The sequence below is a fragment of the Eptesicus fuscus genome, chromosome 5, assembly GCF_027574615.1.
Source record: "Eptesicus fuscus isolate TK198812 chromosome 5, DD_ASM_mEF_20220401, whole genome shotgun sequence".
NCBI classification, from domain to species: domain Eukaryota; kingdom Metazoa; phylum Chordata; class Mammalia; order Chiroptera; family Vespertilionidae; genus Eptesicus; species Eptesicus fuscus.
In genome coordinates this window covers 59525871-59540996 of record NC_072477.1, presented here as the reverse complement: position 1 = coordinate 59540996, position 15126 = coordinate 59525871, and the positions used below count along the sequence as shown (strand labels likewise).

At 43.6% G+C, this 15126-nt stretch overlaps 1 protein-coding gene across 1 annotated transcript in view; it reads right to left on the bottom strand.

Annotated features, from left to right (window-relative positions):
- Positions 1-14695, bottom strand: part of FBN1 (fibrillin 1) — a 233037-nt gene extending 218342 nt beyond the window's left edge. Inside the window, exon 1 of the mRNA XM_028147684.2 lies at positions 14352-14695. Within this exon, the coding sequence (XP_028003485.1) occupies positions 14352-14515 (164 nt within the window). The 5' untranslated portion in view covers positions 14516-14695. The remainder of the gene's footprint in view (positions 1-14351) is intronic.
- Positions 14696-15126: the final 431 nt, after the last annotated feature.

Genomic DNA, 15126 nt, shown 5'->3' with positions numbered 1-15126 from the left:
AGAGGGGCATATTAATAAGGAATAGTGCTTAGTAAGTTTATTTCCTAACGAAGGCAACACAATTTGGATGAAGGGGTCATTTAAAAATAAAAACCTTACCTGCACATTTGCCTCTAGGGATAGCCAGAGCTCCTCAGACTAAGTAAGTTTCCATTAAAATTATATTTTTAAAGATTGTGAAGTTCAAATTTGCTTCCTTTGTTTCTGAAAATAATCAGTTCCAAGGAGAGAAAGCGGAGACTGTGGTCTCCAGATACCAATAGTTATCTAACGTTTTGCTTTGGCCATAAAAATCCTGCCTCTTTGTATGACTCCCTCCCTCATTTGCCTTCTCTGTATCAGAATGAGAATCATCTTCATTGCCATAGCTAAACACATCAGGCACTGTAGTAGGAATGGGAAATGTACTATCTCATTAAACCTCAGGGCAATCCAGAAAGGTATTACAATCTCGTTTATAAGTGAAGAAACTGAGGCTCAGACTGATCAAGCCACTTGTCTGAGGTTCCTTCCTAACAGATCCTATGCCCACACTTCCAAGCCTCCCTGAAAACATGGCCAATGGTTATTAGTCTTCATTGAAAATGACTCCTCGGACCTTTAAAATACAGTCAGTCCCGCAAGCAATACCACTCTACCCAGCTACCCAGGCCCAGGCTCAAATAGGAAACAGTGTGAGGTAATTATAACATATACCCCAGCCACTAGCTCTGGGTTTTTATGACTGAACTGCCAAATTGCTCCTCGCCAACTCCTCAGGAAATGTTCAGACACTTTCTCAGATTCCAGCTAAAACATCAACTATGTGGCCCTGGGGAGTACAGAGCTCACAGGGTGGTAATGGGATATAAAATTTGCAAACCTGAGGTCAGTGGCCTAAACTCTGGGGTGTGAAGCAGCAGCAGTCCATGAAAGATTAAAAACCTTCTATCCACTTGAAGGTTGCATATCAAGTCCTTCCTTGCAGAGCACGTGTCCACATCATTTCGGACATTAACCCCATCAGCAAAGAGAGAGAAAGGTATTCCAAATGTAGTTCTGCCTAGAATCATTAGACAGAAGATAATAATATCAACTAGCTTGAGACAGGCTGTTCATTCTGAGAACTAAGCATTTAGATCCGATTCAAACACGGCTAATGCTCAATAAGTAGTTGTCACTTAGATTAGGCAGATGTTCTGCAAAATTACTGGGATAGACGATATGGAAAACAAGAATTTGAGTTTTTTTTCATTACTGGCATGCTTATTACATGGATTCTAAATATATAAATTAATAGTTTGGATAACTGAGTCTGCACGTTGCGACAAGAGTCCAAGTTTACAGACCTAGAATTGCCGTGGCCCATCCCAGGACATCTGACATTCTAATTGCTCAACAGAAGTGTGATTGTGGGGTGGGATGGGGGGCAGTTACCCTTCAGACTCCCAGAGAAGACTCCCAATGCTCCTTCTCCCACCCCCTCATTGCTACCCTCACCAGAAACCACCTTCCATTAAAAGCCTCATCCCATTTGACCCCACTTAAGCCAGAGACTTCCACTGATTGAAGGGAGTCCTGAGGAGCTAAAGCTTTGATGTCCAGCCTCCCATCTGGGTTGACCACTGAGAGGCTGATCGCACTTCCTAAGCCAAATAAAGCGAGAACAAGAAAAATGCCTGTGCCCTGTGCCCTGTGCCCTGTGCCCTTACTGGCAGCCCAGCTAAGGACTCTGGAGTACCACTCACCCTCTCCAGGGTATGAACACAAAGGGAGGCATAATCTCCTGCGCAATGGCACACGTCTATCTAAATCGGCTCCTAGCACTGTGGGACTCAGCTTCCACATCTCTCTACTTCACAGAGAAGGAAATAAGCATCTTGAGCACTTGTTAATAAACTCTCTCTGGGCCTCGGTTTCTGCATCTATAAATTTTTCATGTCTGCCCCACTATCACTCTAACTTGTAATCCTATATAATAAAAGGCTAATATGCAAATCAATCCAACGGCAGAACGACCAGTCCCTATGACACGCACTGACCACGAGGGGGCAGATGCTCAACGCAGGAGCTGCCCCCTGGTGGTCAGTGCACTCCCACAGGGGGAGCACCGCTCAGCCAGAAGCCAGGTTCACGACTGCCAAGTGCAGTGGCAGTGGCAGGAGCCTCTCCTGCCTTTGCAGCAGCGCTAAGGATATCTGACTGAGGGCTCCCATACTGCAAGAGGGCACAGGCCGGGCTGAGGGACCACCCCCTCCCCCCCCACACACACACACACACACGGAGTGCATGAATTTCGTGCACCAGGCCTCTAGTATTTTTATAAAGATGGATGGTCTGACTATAGAAGAAGACCCAAGTCATGATTCCATATGCCAGAAAAATCAAAACCAAGAAGAGTCTTTAAAAGTTATTTATCAAAGGCACCTATTAATTTACTCAATCATAAATTAGCATCAAATGGGTAGGGGAAGTGGCAGACAATAAACCATCATTCATGAGGAGAGTGAGAGAGCACGAACCCTTACATAGTACCATATAGGTGCATAATAAATGCTGGTTTGACCTGATTTTTCCACAAAATTCCTCTAAAATTTTTATAAGGATCTTTCTGACATCCAAGTGTCTATCTTTCTTGGTCCCCTGAACAGTCTGGTAAGGCCATAGGTCACATGGTAACAAGGCTGCCATGAGTGAGGGACCTGCTCTGTCCAACGCAGGTAACTGGTAGACTGGACTCTTCATCCAGAACCTGCTCCTGACTCCCTTCTGCTGCCTCCCTCTGTCTTTCTCCTTCCCTCCCCTAACAAAACCTTACCTCTGTTTTTCTTCTTGAACACCCCAAAACCTTCAAGTAAAAATGTAAAGTTTTACTTAAAATTTAATTTTCTTAATGTTTTAACCCTTATTTGATATTCCTATTATCCCTATTTTATGTGAAGCTCAGCTCATGAAGTTACTTATAAGAAGAAGAAAAAAAGATGAGATGATGATGAAGAAGAAGAGTAAAAAGGAGAAGAATATTGATGACACAGAAGAAGGAAAAGAGGAAGATAGAGGGAAAAGGAGAAGAAACAGAAAAACAGAAACCTGTCTCTAGAATACTTCTCTTTATTAACAGCAATATCACAACAGTTTAGTTCAAAACTACGAAACTAAGAGCTTAACAGCAGACATAAAGTGTCCATAGGGCCGACATAAATCCTGTCTCCCAGCACCCACGTCGTAAAGTGGTTGTACTATATTTGGACTTCGATGTGTTTGGATACTTATATTTGAATGTAAGTATGACTGATGGTCTAGGAATTCACAACCCTTCAGAACACTGAACCAAATAACTTGTCTAATGGAGCAGTTCTCCCGCTCTGGCCTGCCTGATGTCTGGAATACATCTCCGGCTGGGAATGGCAGAGATAGGGGATTGTCCCCTGTCCCTTCCGCTCCGAGGGGCTGAATAAATAGACTCTGTGATAACTTCAACACAAAAGCCACTTGAGAAAGTGGGAAAGTCACAAGGACTTAAAATCAGACTTTGATAGTAGAGTATTGGATCCACAATCAAAACTTGACTGCATTTCTAAGCCAGTTTTGTTCTATTAACAATATGGCTGCTCTGTTTAAGACAAAATTAATAGCATTCAGCTCATTAGAACTCTAATTCTATTGGCAACTGTACATCTTTTTATTTATTAATGATACTCCCTGATTCTAAAAAAAAAAAAAAAAAACCTTTCGAGGTATATTACACCAACAGATATGTAAAAAATGGCTATTAATAGAAATTGAAAATAAAATCCCATATAGAAGGAAGGCAAAACATATCAGGTACCTAAGGTAATAAATTAAAGTGTGCATTAAATTTGTCCAAGTTTCTTAGAAGCTAAAGGAAAAGCAGGAAAGTTAGGAGTTTCATAATTCTTCTATTTCAATAAAACAAAATTGACCAGTTTATTAGAACTATAACATTATTCCTAGGGTTTGTGAATTCTTTAAATGTGGAACTGTGGACAAGCTAAGAACAGTGCCTTAACATTAACCTAACAGAACATGGAGACATATTGTTCATTTTTCATTATGCAGTCACAGTAGCAAAACACAATGATACATCTTCAGTAGGGAACTAAGCCGATCAGACTCAATCAAATTAGATTAAAACATAAACATCTGCCCTGGCCAGGTAACCAATCAATGTGTCAGTCTCACATCAATATTTCTCTCTCTCTCTCTTTCTCTCTCCCTGTCTCTCCTCCCCTCCTTCCCTCCCTTCCACCCTCTCTAAAAATCAATGGGAAAAAAATCCTCAGGTGAGGATTAACAACAACACAAATCTTAAACATCTGATTATCCTTCCCAAAACCCATTCCTTCACTTTGATAGCTAGTCTCCAAAAATGTCCTCCCCAATTCCTCCCCTTCCTGCGGACACATGCTGCTCCCCACATAAAGAACTAGAACAACAGTGTGGTGATTTCGGGGGAGGAGGGTGGAGGTGGATGAGGGCATAGAGTAGATATATAGTGATAGAAAAAAATAAATAAAAAACCTGGGGGGTGGAATTATGGCTTTTTTTTTCTTTATTGTCCTTATCCCCCCATTGCCCCTCCAACCTCCCACTCGGGCCCTCACCCCCCTGGTGTCTGTATCCATTGGTTATGCTTAGATGCATGCATACAAGTCCTTTGGTTGATATCTGTCCCTTACCCCCACCCTCTCCTACCTTCCCTCTGAGGTTTGACGGTCTGATCGATGCTTCTCTGTCTCTGGATCTGTTTTTGTTCATCAGTTTATGTTGTTCATTATATTCTACAAATGAGTGAGATCATGTGATATTTATCTTTCTCTGACTGACTTATTTCGTTTAGCATAATGCTCTCCAGCTCCATCCATGCTAAAACTATGGCTTTTTGTTCATGTCCTTGAATGGCAGGGAATGGCAGAGATAGGGGGTTGTCCTGGCTGGGAATGGCAGAGATAGGGGATTGTCCCCTCTTGGCTTCAAACTTAGCCATGCAAGTCCGGGCTAAGTTTGAAGAAAGTCTGGTAGCTTCCACTTTTGTACTCTTGGAATCCTGAGCTGCCATGTAAAACGTCTGGCTACACTGCTGGAGAGTCTGTCACAAGGCCACGTGAGAGGGGGCCAACCTGAGACGACATGAAGATGTGAGGAACGCAGCCAAAGATCCAAACACAATGAGCCCATCCAGCCCTTCCGGCCAGCTTTCAGCCATTCAAGTCAGTTCTGCAGTCCACATATGGGGTTAGAGCATGTGACCCAGGGTCAAGAAGCTCTTGCTCAAAATCGAACTACAACAGACACTTATCCTGAGCAAGGCCTGGTCGCTGCACTTGGGGCTCAGTTTCCCCATTTGAAAAAAAAAACACACTACGTAGCTCTACCCCCAGGGGCAAGCCCAGGCAGGAGATCACATAGGAGAGAGCTTTAAAACCTGGAAGTCCCCCAAAAGAGCCAGACAAGTGACTCTTTGCTTCCTTTATCCCCCTCCTCTATCTGTCCACTTAGTTAAACCACACCAAAGTAAACAGCGCTACAGGCGCCAGTCCACAGTCACAGAACCAGAAACACGTGAAGAAGTCCTCTTGCTCATTCCAGCCCCAGTGACACTGCAGGGAGCAGAGACAAGGTTCCCCACTGTGCCCTGTGCAAATTCCTGGCCTGCAGAATCATAAGAAATAATAAAATTGTTGTTCTTTTAAGCCACTCAGTTTGGGGGTAATTTGTTACATAGCAATAAGATAACCAAAACACAGATGAAAATAGCTCGTTTCCTTGTAGTACAGGGACTTGGAATGATTTCATTTCTCATTAATGGTGCTATAATGTTTTCATGTGTAATAAGTTTTAATAAGACATGGAGGTGGGAGCAACCTAAGTGCCTCGCCCACTTTGCCTCACACAACGTAGTGGTTGAGGACTGGCCAGGTTACTTCTGGAACACCTTGAGCCTCTTCTAACCCCCTCCACTGCCATTGCTTAGGCCATCGTCCACGCTCACCCTGACTGCTATGTTAGCTCCCCAAACCTCCCTGCCTCTAGTCTCTCTATTCTCTAAACCAAGTGGCCAAGATCTGATCGTATTCCCATCTTAAAATCCTTTACTAACTCACCATCTTCACCTTTCCGACGATCAGATAGTGATGGTATGTGTCCTCTGGTTCCTCTCCCAGCCTGACAATGCCACTCTATGGACAGGCACACAAGACTGCATATTACACAACTCCAAGGCACTACTCTCACAGGCTACACTGTGAGCTGGGCCCCTTGGAGCCAGGCAATGCAAACCCTGCCCATGACTACAAACACTTTATATTCTTTTCACTTCGTGCCTTTTCCACTCAAATTTTTCTTCATTTCTCTCATATACATCCTTCGAGCTCTAATTTATGTAATTTACCTTATCCTGTCAACCAGTCCATCAAAATGGCCAGGCATTCAAAAATTGAATATTGGACACCTACCATATGCCCAGCTCCTAAGTATTCCTAGTAATAAATAAAACAAAAAAGGAAACCGCCTTTAGGAAGTTCTCAGTCCTCATAGTCACTTATTTGTCCCATAGAACAAAAGTCAGCAAACTTTTTCTGTGAAGACAAATAGCAAATAATTTGTTTTTTTCCAGGCCATACAGTCTTTGTCTCAACCATTCCACTCTATCCCTTAGTGTGAAAGCAGACATAGATCATATGTAAACAATAGGCATGGCTTTGATTCAATAAAACTTTATTTATAAAAAACAGGAAGCTTGATCCACAGTTGGCTGATCCCTGGTAGACTTTCACTTTGAAGTCTTTTTCTGATTAATCCAATTTCCACAATGATGCTTCCTTTGTCATGTGACTGCATCTGCCTTCAATAAATGTTGAGCCTTTCCCCGCAGCAAAGGTAGGAGAAGATTTTGGGGAAATAAAAGATTCAAGAGTATGGAGAAAAGAATAAACTTACCAGGTATAAGATATATTATACTGGAGAAGCAGTGCAACACATTTGTGAAGAGCACAGATTATGAAGACAGATTTCCCAACTCTACCGATTACTAATTTATATCTCTGGAGTAATTACTAGAACTCTGCATTCCTCCATTTCTTCATCTGTTTAATGGGCAAGTAGGTATAATCTCCCTCTTCAAGAAGGTATGTGTTAAAGGAATTAACATATGTAAAGTGCAATCGTGAGGGATATATCAGAGCCTGCTATTCTTTACCATTATTCCTGCAATTTAATGTAAAAATTGTATATTGCAGGCAACCAAGGTAAAAAATGAAAGAATTCAGTAACTCATCGTAGTGTGTCTTAAGAATTTAAGACACATAGCAGCCTCTCCTGGAAAGAGAAGTCTCTTTTGCAACTTGATTCCGAGAAAAATCTCTCCCATGGCACATGAGCGCAATGACATCATGAATGACATCATGAGCAATGTCTCTAGCTCAGAACCTTGGGTGATGCAGGAGAGTGCCTGTGATGGTCACCTACCACTCTCAATAAAAGTCAAGGTATAATACTAAAACATAAGATATGTGCCTGTGATGGTCACCTACCACTCTCAATAAAAGTCAAGGTATAATACTAAAACATAAGATATGTGCCATCCAAAGACCCCACCAGATCTAACATTCTTTAATTCCTTCTGTTCTATTATGTTATTGCAGAAATGTTAAAGAAATTTTCTTGTTTGACAAAATATTATCATGTTATTAACTACTAGAAGCCCAGTGCACGAAATTCGTGCACAGAGGGGCGTTGTCCCTCAGCCCAGCCTGTACCCTCTCCAATATGGGACCCCTCAAGGGATGTCCAACTGCCTGTTTAGGCCCGATCCCTGGGATCGGGCCTAAACGGACAGTCGGAAATCCCTCTCACAATCCAGGACTGCTGGATCCCAACTGCTTGCCTGCCTGCCTTCCTGATTGCCCCTAACCGCTTCTGCCTGCCTTCCTGATTGCCCCTAACCGCTTCTGCCTGCCAGCCTGATCACCCCCTAACCACTCTGCTGCCAGCCTGTTTGCCCCCAACTTCCCTCCTCTGCCGACCTGGTTACTCCTAACTGCCCTCTCCTGCAGGGTTGATCACCTCCAACTGCCCTCCCTTGCAGGCCTGGTCCTTCTCAACTGACCTCCCTTGCAGGCCGGGTGCCTCCCAACTGCCCTCTCCTGCTGGCCATCTTGTGGTGGCCATCTTGTGTCCACAAGGGGGCAGGATCTTTGACCACATGGGGGCAGCTATATTGTGTGTTGCAGTGATGATCAATCTGCATAGTACTCTTTTATTAGATAGGATAGAGGCCTGGTACAGGGGTGGGGGCCAGCTGGTTTGCCCTGAAGGCTGTCCCTGATCAAGGTGGGGTACCCTTGGGGCGTGGTGCGGCCTGAGCGAGGGGCCTGTGGTGGTTTGCAGGCTGGCCACGCCCCCTGGCAACGCAAGCGGAGGCCCTGGTATCTGGAATTTATTTTCCTTCTACAATTGAAACTTTGTAGCCTGGAGCAGAGCCAAGCCTGGGGCTCCCTCTGAGGGCCACAGCCATTTGTGTTGGGGTTATAATTGAAACTTTGTTGCCTTAAGCGGGTGAGCCTGGCCAGGGTATGTGGAAAGCTTTGCTTCCCCTGTTGCCAGCGGCAACCCTGGCCTGCTCTCTCAAGCTCCATTCTGCCGCCATTTGTTTGAATTTGTTTACCTTCTATAATTGAAACTTTGTAGCTTGAGTGGAGGCTTAGGCCTGCAACAACTGGCAGAAAGCTTGGCTTCCTCTGTTACCTAGGAAACCTTGCTCTCTGTGGCTGTAGCCATCTTGGTTTGGGTTAATTTGCATACTCCCTCTGATTGGATGGTGGGCGTGGCTTGTGGGTGTGTCGGAGATATGGTCAATTTGCATATTTGTCTATTATTAGATAGGATGCCTGGGATTGGGCACAAAGAAATATTAGGAATTTTAAGGGGAATTTTACAATGTTTTAGCCCCACATTTTGTCCAGTGGAATGAAAAACCAAAACCAGAACTAAAATTAATGAAGAAAAAATTAATATTAAAATTTTGTCTCTAAAACTTAACCGTTGTGTGACTCAGCTCTTATAGCTGTAAAAGGAAGCTAATAAATGGACTCACTTCATAGAAATGCTGTGGGCATCAAATGAGGTCCCATCTGTAAAACACTGAGAGCAGTGCCTGGTATATAAATGTCATCTAAAAATCACCTGCCACTTCAACAATTGTTCTTATTATTTGTTTTTACTTAATCCTAGATCCCATGTCCTCTACTATCTTTCTGTTGACTCTTGGTTCCTGTAATGCATCTGATTGTGCTCGAAAATATTAAGGCCCTCGAGGCCATTGGCTGTATGTCTCTGGCATTCCACGCACCTAAATTCAGGATGGTTTTCAATCAAGGCTTCCTGAGTTAATGAATTCTCTGAAATCCCATATAACAATACGTTAAAATGCTTATGATTGGTTTCTTGCCTTTGATGATTTTACAACCTAATGGGAAAATCAAGCTTAACACTCTTGAAACATTAAACTCTCATATGCCTGCCATATAACTCAGGCCTGATACATTATTGATTTCAGCTTTCTAAATCAAAATTATGGGAAAAAATTCTAAGTTGCTCAAATGGGCCCCATTTATTGGGTTAGTTTCTAGAAACATAAAATATGTTAGTAGAGCTCAAGAAAACATATTTAAAACCTTATTTTCACACTGAAAATTAAGGCTCCCATTCCCAAATTATTTAGGTTGGTCGCCTAGTTTACCGTAGGAAAAAGCAAACAAACTAGTGTGTAAAGAGCCTAGTAATTTGTTCAGTATTTTGCTTGCTTAGAGTTATTGGCATAATACTATAACCTTATTAAGTATCTGCTACACAAGAAAGAAACATTTCACTAATCTTTATAATTCCAAATGAATTTGGACAGATATCTGTAATTCTGTTTCCATCAGCCCTAACCCCATCTCAAGGAGAATGGTGCATGTTTTAATTAATTTGTAATATCAACAACTTATGCATTTTTGTCAACAACCACTATGTCTTAATGTTACGAAATGGGTCACATAAATAAACATTGTGTCTCCATCTTCTTGTTTAAAATGTGGAATTACTGCAGCCTTCTACTTAAGAATATCTTTTTTAATGGTGCCTCAATATTTTAGCTTAATCTTTTCAATAAATGCAAGGACAAACCATACCACTGCAGGAGTCTTTTAGCCATATTTCATGATTAGCCTATCGGACTTCAGGTGAAGCCTTAAAGTCCTCTTTGTAAAGTAAAATGGGCTTTATAAAGTCTACAGAACTTTTTCTGTGTTCCCTGTTAACGTTCTTTATTTTAATAACAGACTTCTGTGTAATTAATCCCTAGGAGTTTGCCGTCACATAATCTACCCTGTGTATGAACTGTTCCATGTGTATTTTTCTGGGAACAAGACCTCTGGAAAAAATAAACAAATAAACAAAGACCAAAAGGAATCACGCACAAGGGGACAAATTGTGTGAAATACAACCAGTCTCATACACTTATAAACCAGGCAACAAGGATAAAACTTCTCAATTCATCTTATCAGAGATTTAGGGACAGGGGTTTCACTCTAAAGATTTCTTTTTCCCCTTTGACAGGAAACTGTAATATTTCCTTATTTGAGAGCTAAAGCAATAAGGCAATCATAAATAAATGCTGCATAACTATTGCTATTCAAGTAAAGTTGTGTGTGTGTGTGTGTGTGTGTGTGTGTGTGTGTGTGTGTTGTTGTTGTTGTTGTTGTTGTTTATTGGATTGTCTCCCACACGTTTTGCCTAATCACACAAGTTAAGAATCTGGCTGAGAAAAAATCTGATGGACTGAAATTTCAACAACAAAGCTAGAATTTTATTATTTCTCATAAACTCATTTCACACAAATTAACAATACCCAAGCAAAGGAAAACTACTATACACTTATTATTTGAAAACACTTTTGAAACTTGCAAAATTCTCATTTCAAAATCAAGAAAAATGTGATTTTTGCAGAGTAAATGCAGACCACACTCACTCCATTTAAAAATATTCCTGTAAAGACAGGAATTGGCGATTTACTCTAAGAAAACACAGCAAAAACTGGGAAGAAACTTGAGGATGCTTAAATTTCCACTGTGGAACAACTTCTGCTGCCCAGTGGGAAGAAAAAAAAAAAAAAAAAAACCACCTGCAACAGGATGGGAGGAGAGGAAGACAAGCTAGGACTATACACCCAGATGGTAAAGCTAGGCAGTCCCTAGCCTGTGAAGTGAGGCAGCTGACAGGATAGGAATACATATACGTACCAAGAACATGAAGGCGAATCCTGTAGCCACCTGTCACCTCAGAGAAAGACAAGAAGGCAGTATTTGTAAGAGAGATTAGGCCAGCGCACACCAGACACTGATGAGCTTAAAGTGCATTTTAACTAGAGGAAATATTAGTGAGGTGCTGAAAGTTGCTGCCACCATCTGGGCATCAGGCAGACTTAGGGGTTACAAATCACTTTCACTTCATAAATGGTGCATTTCCATTAAAATGGTAAACAGGTTTTACTTTAGTCAAAGAGGTTAGTTTTAAAGCTGGTAATATTTTAACTAGCAAAAATAGAATTTTAAGCAATAACTGGAAAAATGTTACACACAACTGCTTTCCCTGATGATTTATGCAGCAGGGCATGGTTCAAAGACTTATTCATGGGAGACTGTAATAGCAATAAGCAGAGAGAATACATTTAAATGCTATTCAAATTTAACATCAGAACTGGCATTTGTTTAAAATGAATCGGAAAACTTTTGACCCAGCAATTCTATTTTTATTCATATATACCACATATAAATTTGCACATGTACACACGTAGGTATGTAGAAGAATGTTAGTAATTGCACACAAAAATAATATAATCTAAAGAGCCATCACTAGGGAACGTACCGGCCACATTATGGAATTCTATATGCCAAGAGAATGCATGAGGTAGATTCATACAAGTTTATAGATAGATGCACTAATGATATATGAAAGTGAGCAAGGTTCAATACAGTATGTACAATATATTCCATGAATTAACAAGGACACACACCAATGGGGGGAAAAGGAGACATACTGCAATATTTTCAACAATAAAGAATTTTTTTAAAAAAAGGACACACATATATGTGTGTATATATACATATATATTTATGTGTACATGTATATGTATATGTATATGTATATGTATATGTATATGTATATGTATATGTATGTGTATATGTATATGCCTATAATTTGTTTAAATGCCCAAGAAAATGGTCTCTGAGTGCTAGGTAGAAAAATACTCTTAATTGTATATCTTTTTAAATGATCATTTTTACCTCTCCAAATAGATAACATGAGAAAGATAACAATAAAAACCCTTATATTATGAGGGTTCATTATTATATTATATCATATCATGTTAACATATAATATTTATACTATAAAGATTAATTTTAATTATTTTTAAAACATTTCTATACATAACATCTTAAAGGTAACATGAGAATTAGGAATAGTCATAATTGCTGTTCTATTTAATATCATGCTTATAGGAAGGCTTTATAAATAGTTTGCACCAGGGTAACATCTGTGTTAGTGAGCAAATACTACGAGGAACAGAGAGGGTTATCTCTCTATAGTCACAAAAACGTAAAACCCAACAGAAGTCAGCGCTGGCATGCGTGAAAGTGTTAAGCAGCAGAGCTTCGTTTCTGTTTCCACGCTGAGTCTGTGCCTCCCAGGAAACACCCTGGTTGGTGATAGCACTTAGAGATGAGACAGATGTCTGCGGGCCTAATGTCTCCCTGCAGACTTTCACCCACAGAATTAAACCCCCACTTCCTCTCTCTATAGGAACCGTGGCCTCAAGCTTAGATATCAAGATAATGTTACATAGCAGAAATATCTTTTGAAGGAAAAATGCTGGAAAAATTAGGTCTTTTTGAGAACATATGAAAATCAGAGTTTCGGCCCATCTATTGAACTTGCAATGGGCCTCACACACAGAGCAATCAATGCCTGCTGCCTGATCAGGATCCAGCTTCACATGGTAGGCAAACTGTCTTTCCAACACAAAGACCAAGAATCCCACAAAGACCAAGATGCAACTGAATTCATTGTAACTATTTCCTGGGGTCAGGAAATCACACATGTTTTACCACAGCCTAAGTGCGTGGCTCGGACAGTCATCTCGTCCCCAGCCCAGACCAGGACTCAAAAACCCTCGTCTGTCAGTTTATTGCACGTTTTATTCCCTGCCTGGGCCACGCAAACACAAATGTCTACATATATAATTAAAGCAGCCCATAACGAGAAATAATAATATTCAGCCACATATCCCAGGAGACAACATCACTTGGTCACTCAGGGCCCTATAATCAAGCTACAGAACTACTCAAATAAGAGCAACAATGAGAATCACAAGCACTTCATGGAAAGCCTCTGAGTATTTCCCGTCTGGGTTCACTTCATAGGCTCCTCCCAGGAGGTAAAATGGGTCATTTACAGTCCATCCTGCTGCTCCTATGGAGGCTTGGCGTTAACCTCAGGAAGGAATTTCTTTTTCAATCTGAGCAATTGTAAAAGAGGTGTATCCCCACCCTTCTTCAGTTCAGGAAACTGACCATCTTTACACAGCCGAGCTGCCCAATTTAAATAGTTCCTCCCTAACAGGGGCACAGGGAGCTGGTGAAGTGCCCAGTTGCCTGTACATAACACATACACCCCTGGTTTAAAACACCCCTTTAAGGCTGGTCACGGCGGCGTTGGTGCCCCAGGGAGATGAGGAGCCCCTCACAACCCAGAAACAAGTTCTCAGAAACGCTTGCCCCGCTGTGCTCCCAGGGTGGGCATCTGGGGAGCAGTGCTGCTCAGAAAGCTCCCTCCCTAATGTTAACAGCACACCTCCGAGGACGCCGACCACTCAGGGTGTCTTCTCCCACCGTCCCTGGACTCCCTCCCTGTCCCTGCTCCCTTACAAACGGAGCATCTGCAAAGATGCCCACAGGGAAGTACTTTCCCCCCAAACCCAACCGGAATTGGTCTGAAGGGAAAGGAATGGACTTGTCTACTCTCCGTCGCAGCTCCTCCCCTTCTTCCTCAAAGAACCCTTTTGGCCTCCCCAAATCGGCCTCCACAATGGCCCAAGATTCCTTTTGCCCATGACCTCCTCGCCTCTGGGGCAGGAATCCTTCGAGTGGTTTATCCTCGAATGCGTCGAGGACCGGTAACCCTGGCACTTCTAAGGTGCCCCCAGGAGGTCTTGTCGGGGGATCCTTCCCCGGTCGGGAGTCCACCCGCGCAGTTTCTCTGGAGGAGAGGGAGGGGAGACCCACCCCGAAGGAGCTGCCCCGATGCATTACCCTTTCAGCGCGTCGTGTCCTCCGCCGCCTCTTCTCTTGGCCCGGCTGGCTCGGGTTTCCTTCGCGTTCCCAGCTTCCACGTTGGTGTCCGCCCCATGGCTCGTGTAGGACGCTAAGAGCACGGTAAATCCCAGGGCGACCTCCAGCAGCCCCCCTCGCCGCATGGTGTCGAGCGGCCGCCGGCTCCCGCCGCCTCTCGCCGCGCCCGGGGCTGCTCCGCGGCCGCCGCTGCGCCCTCACGCGCGCCGCGCCGCCGGGGTCCCGCTCTCCCGCCGCCCGTCCCCCGGGCCGGGCTGCTCCCGCCTTCTCCAGGCGCTGCTCCCACTTCAGGCGGCCCGTGCCAGCTGCAACAGACAAATCGCCCGGGCGGGGAGTCATTCAGGGCATCGGGATGCTGAAGCTTCGCGGTCCCCGTTCCCCAGCCCAGCCAGCGCGCCGCCTGCGCGTGGCGCACTTATTTGGGGGAAGTGAGGACCGTTCGGTCCACAGCTGGCTGAACAGCCCAGGCCCCCGGCAGTAGGGGCTCCAGCCAACCCCACGGCCTCCCGGGCGCCGCCTGAAAAGCGCGCCGCACAGCACCCCTGTCCGGAGAGGTCCTGCGCCCGGGGGCGAGTTCGCTGGGGGTGTTTGTTAATGGCACACACTGCGCGTGTCGCGCGCTCTGAACGCCCAGCTCCCTAGCCTGTCCCCTCCGCCAAGCCGCGGGGCCAGAAGCCCGCCGCGCCTTCCGAGGCCGGCTGCGGGCGCTGCCACCGCCCCCCGAGCATCTGACTCG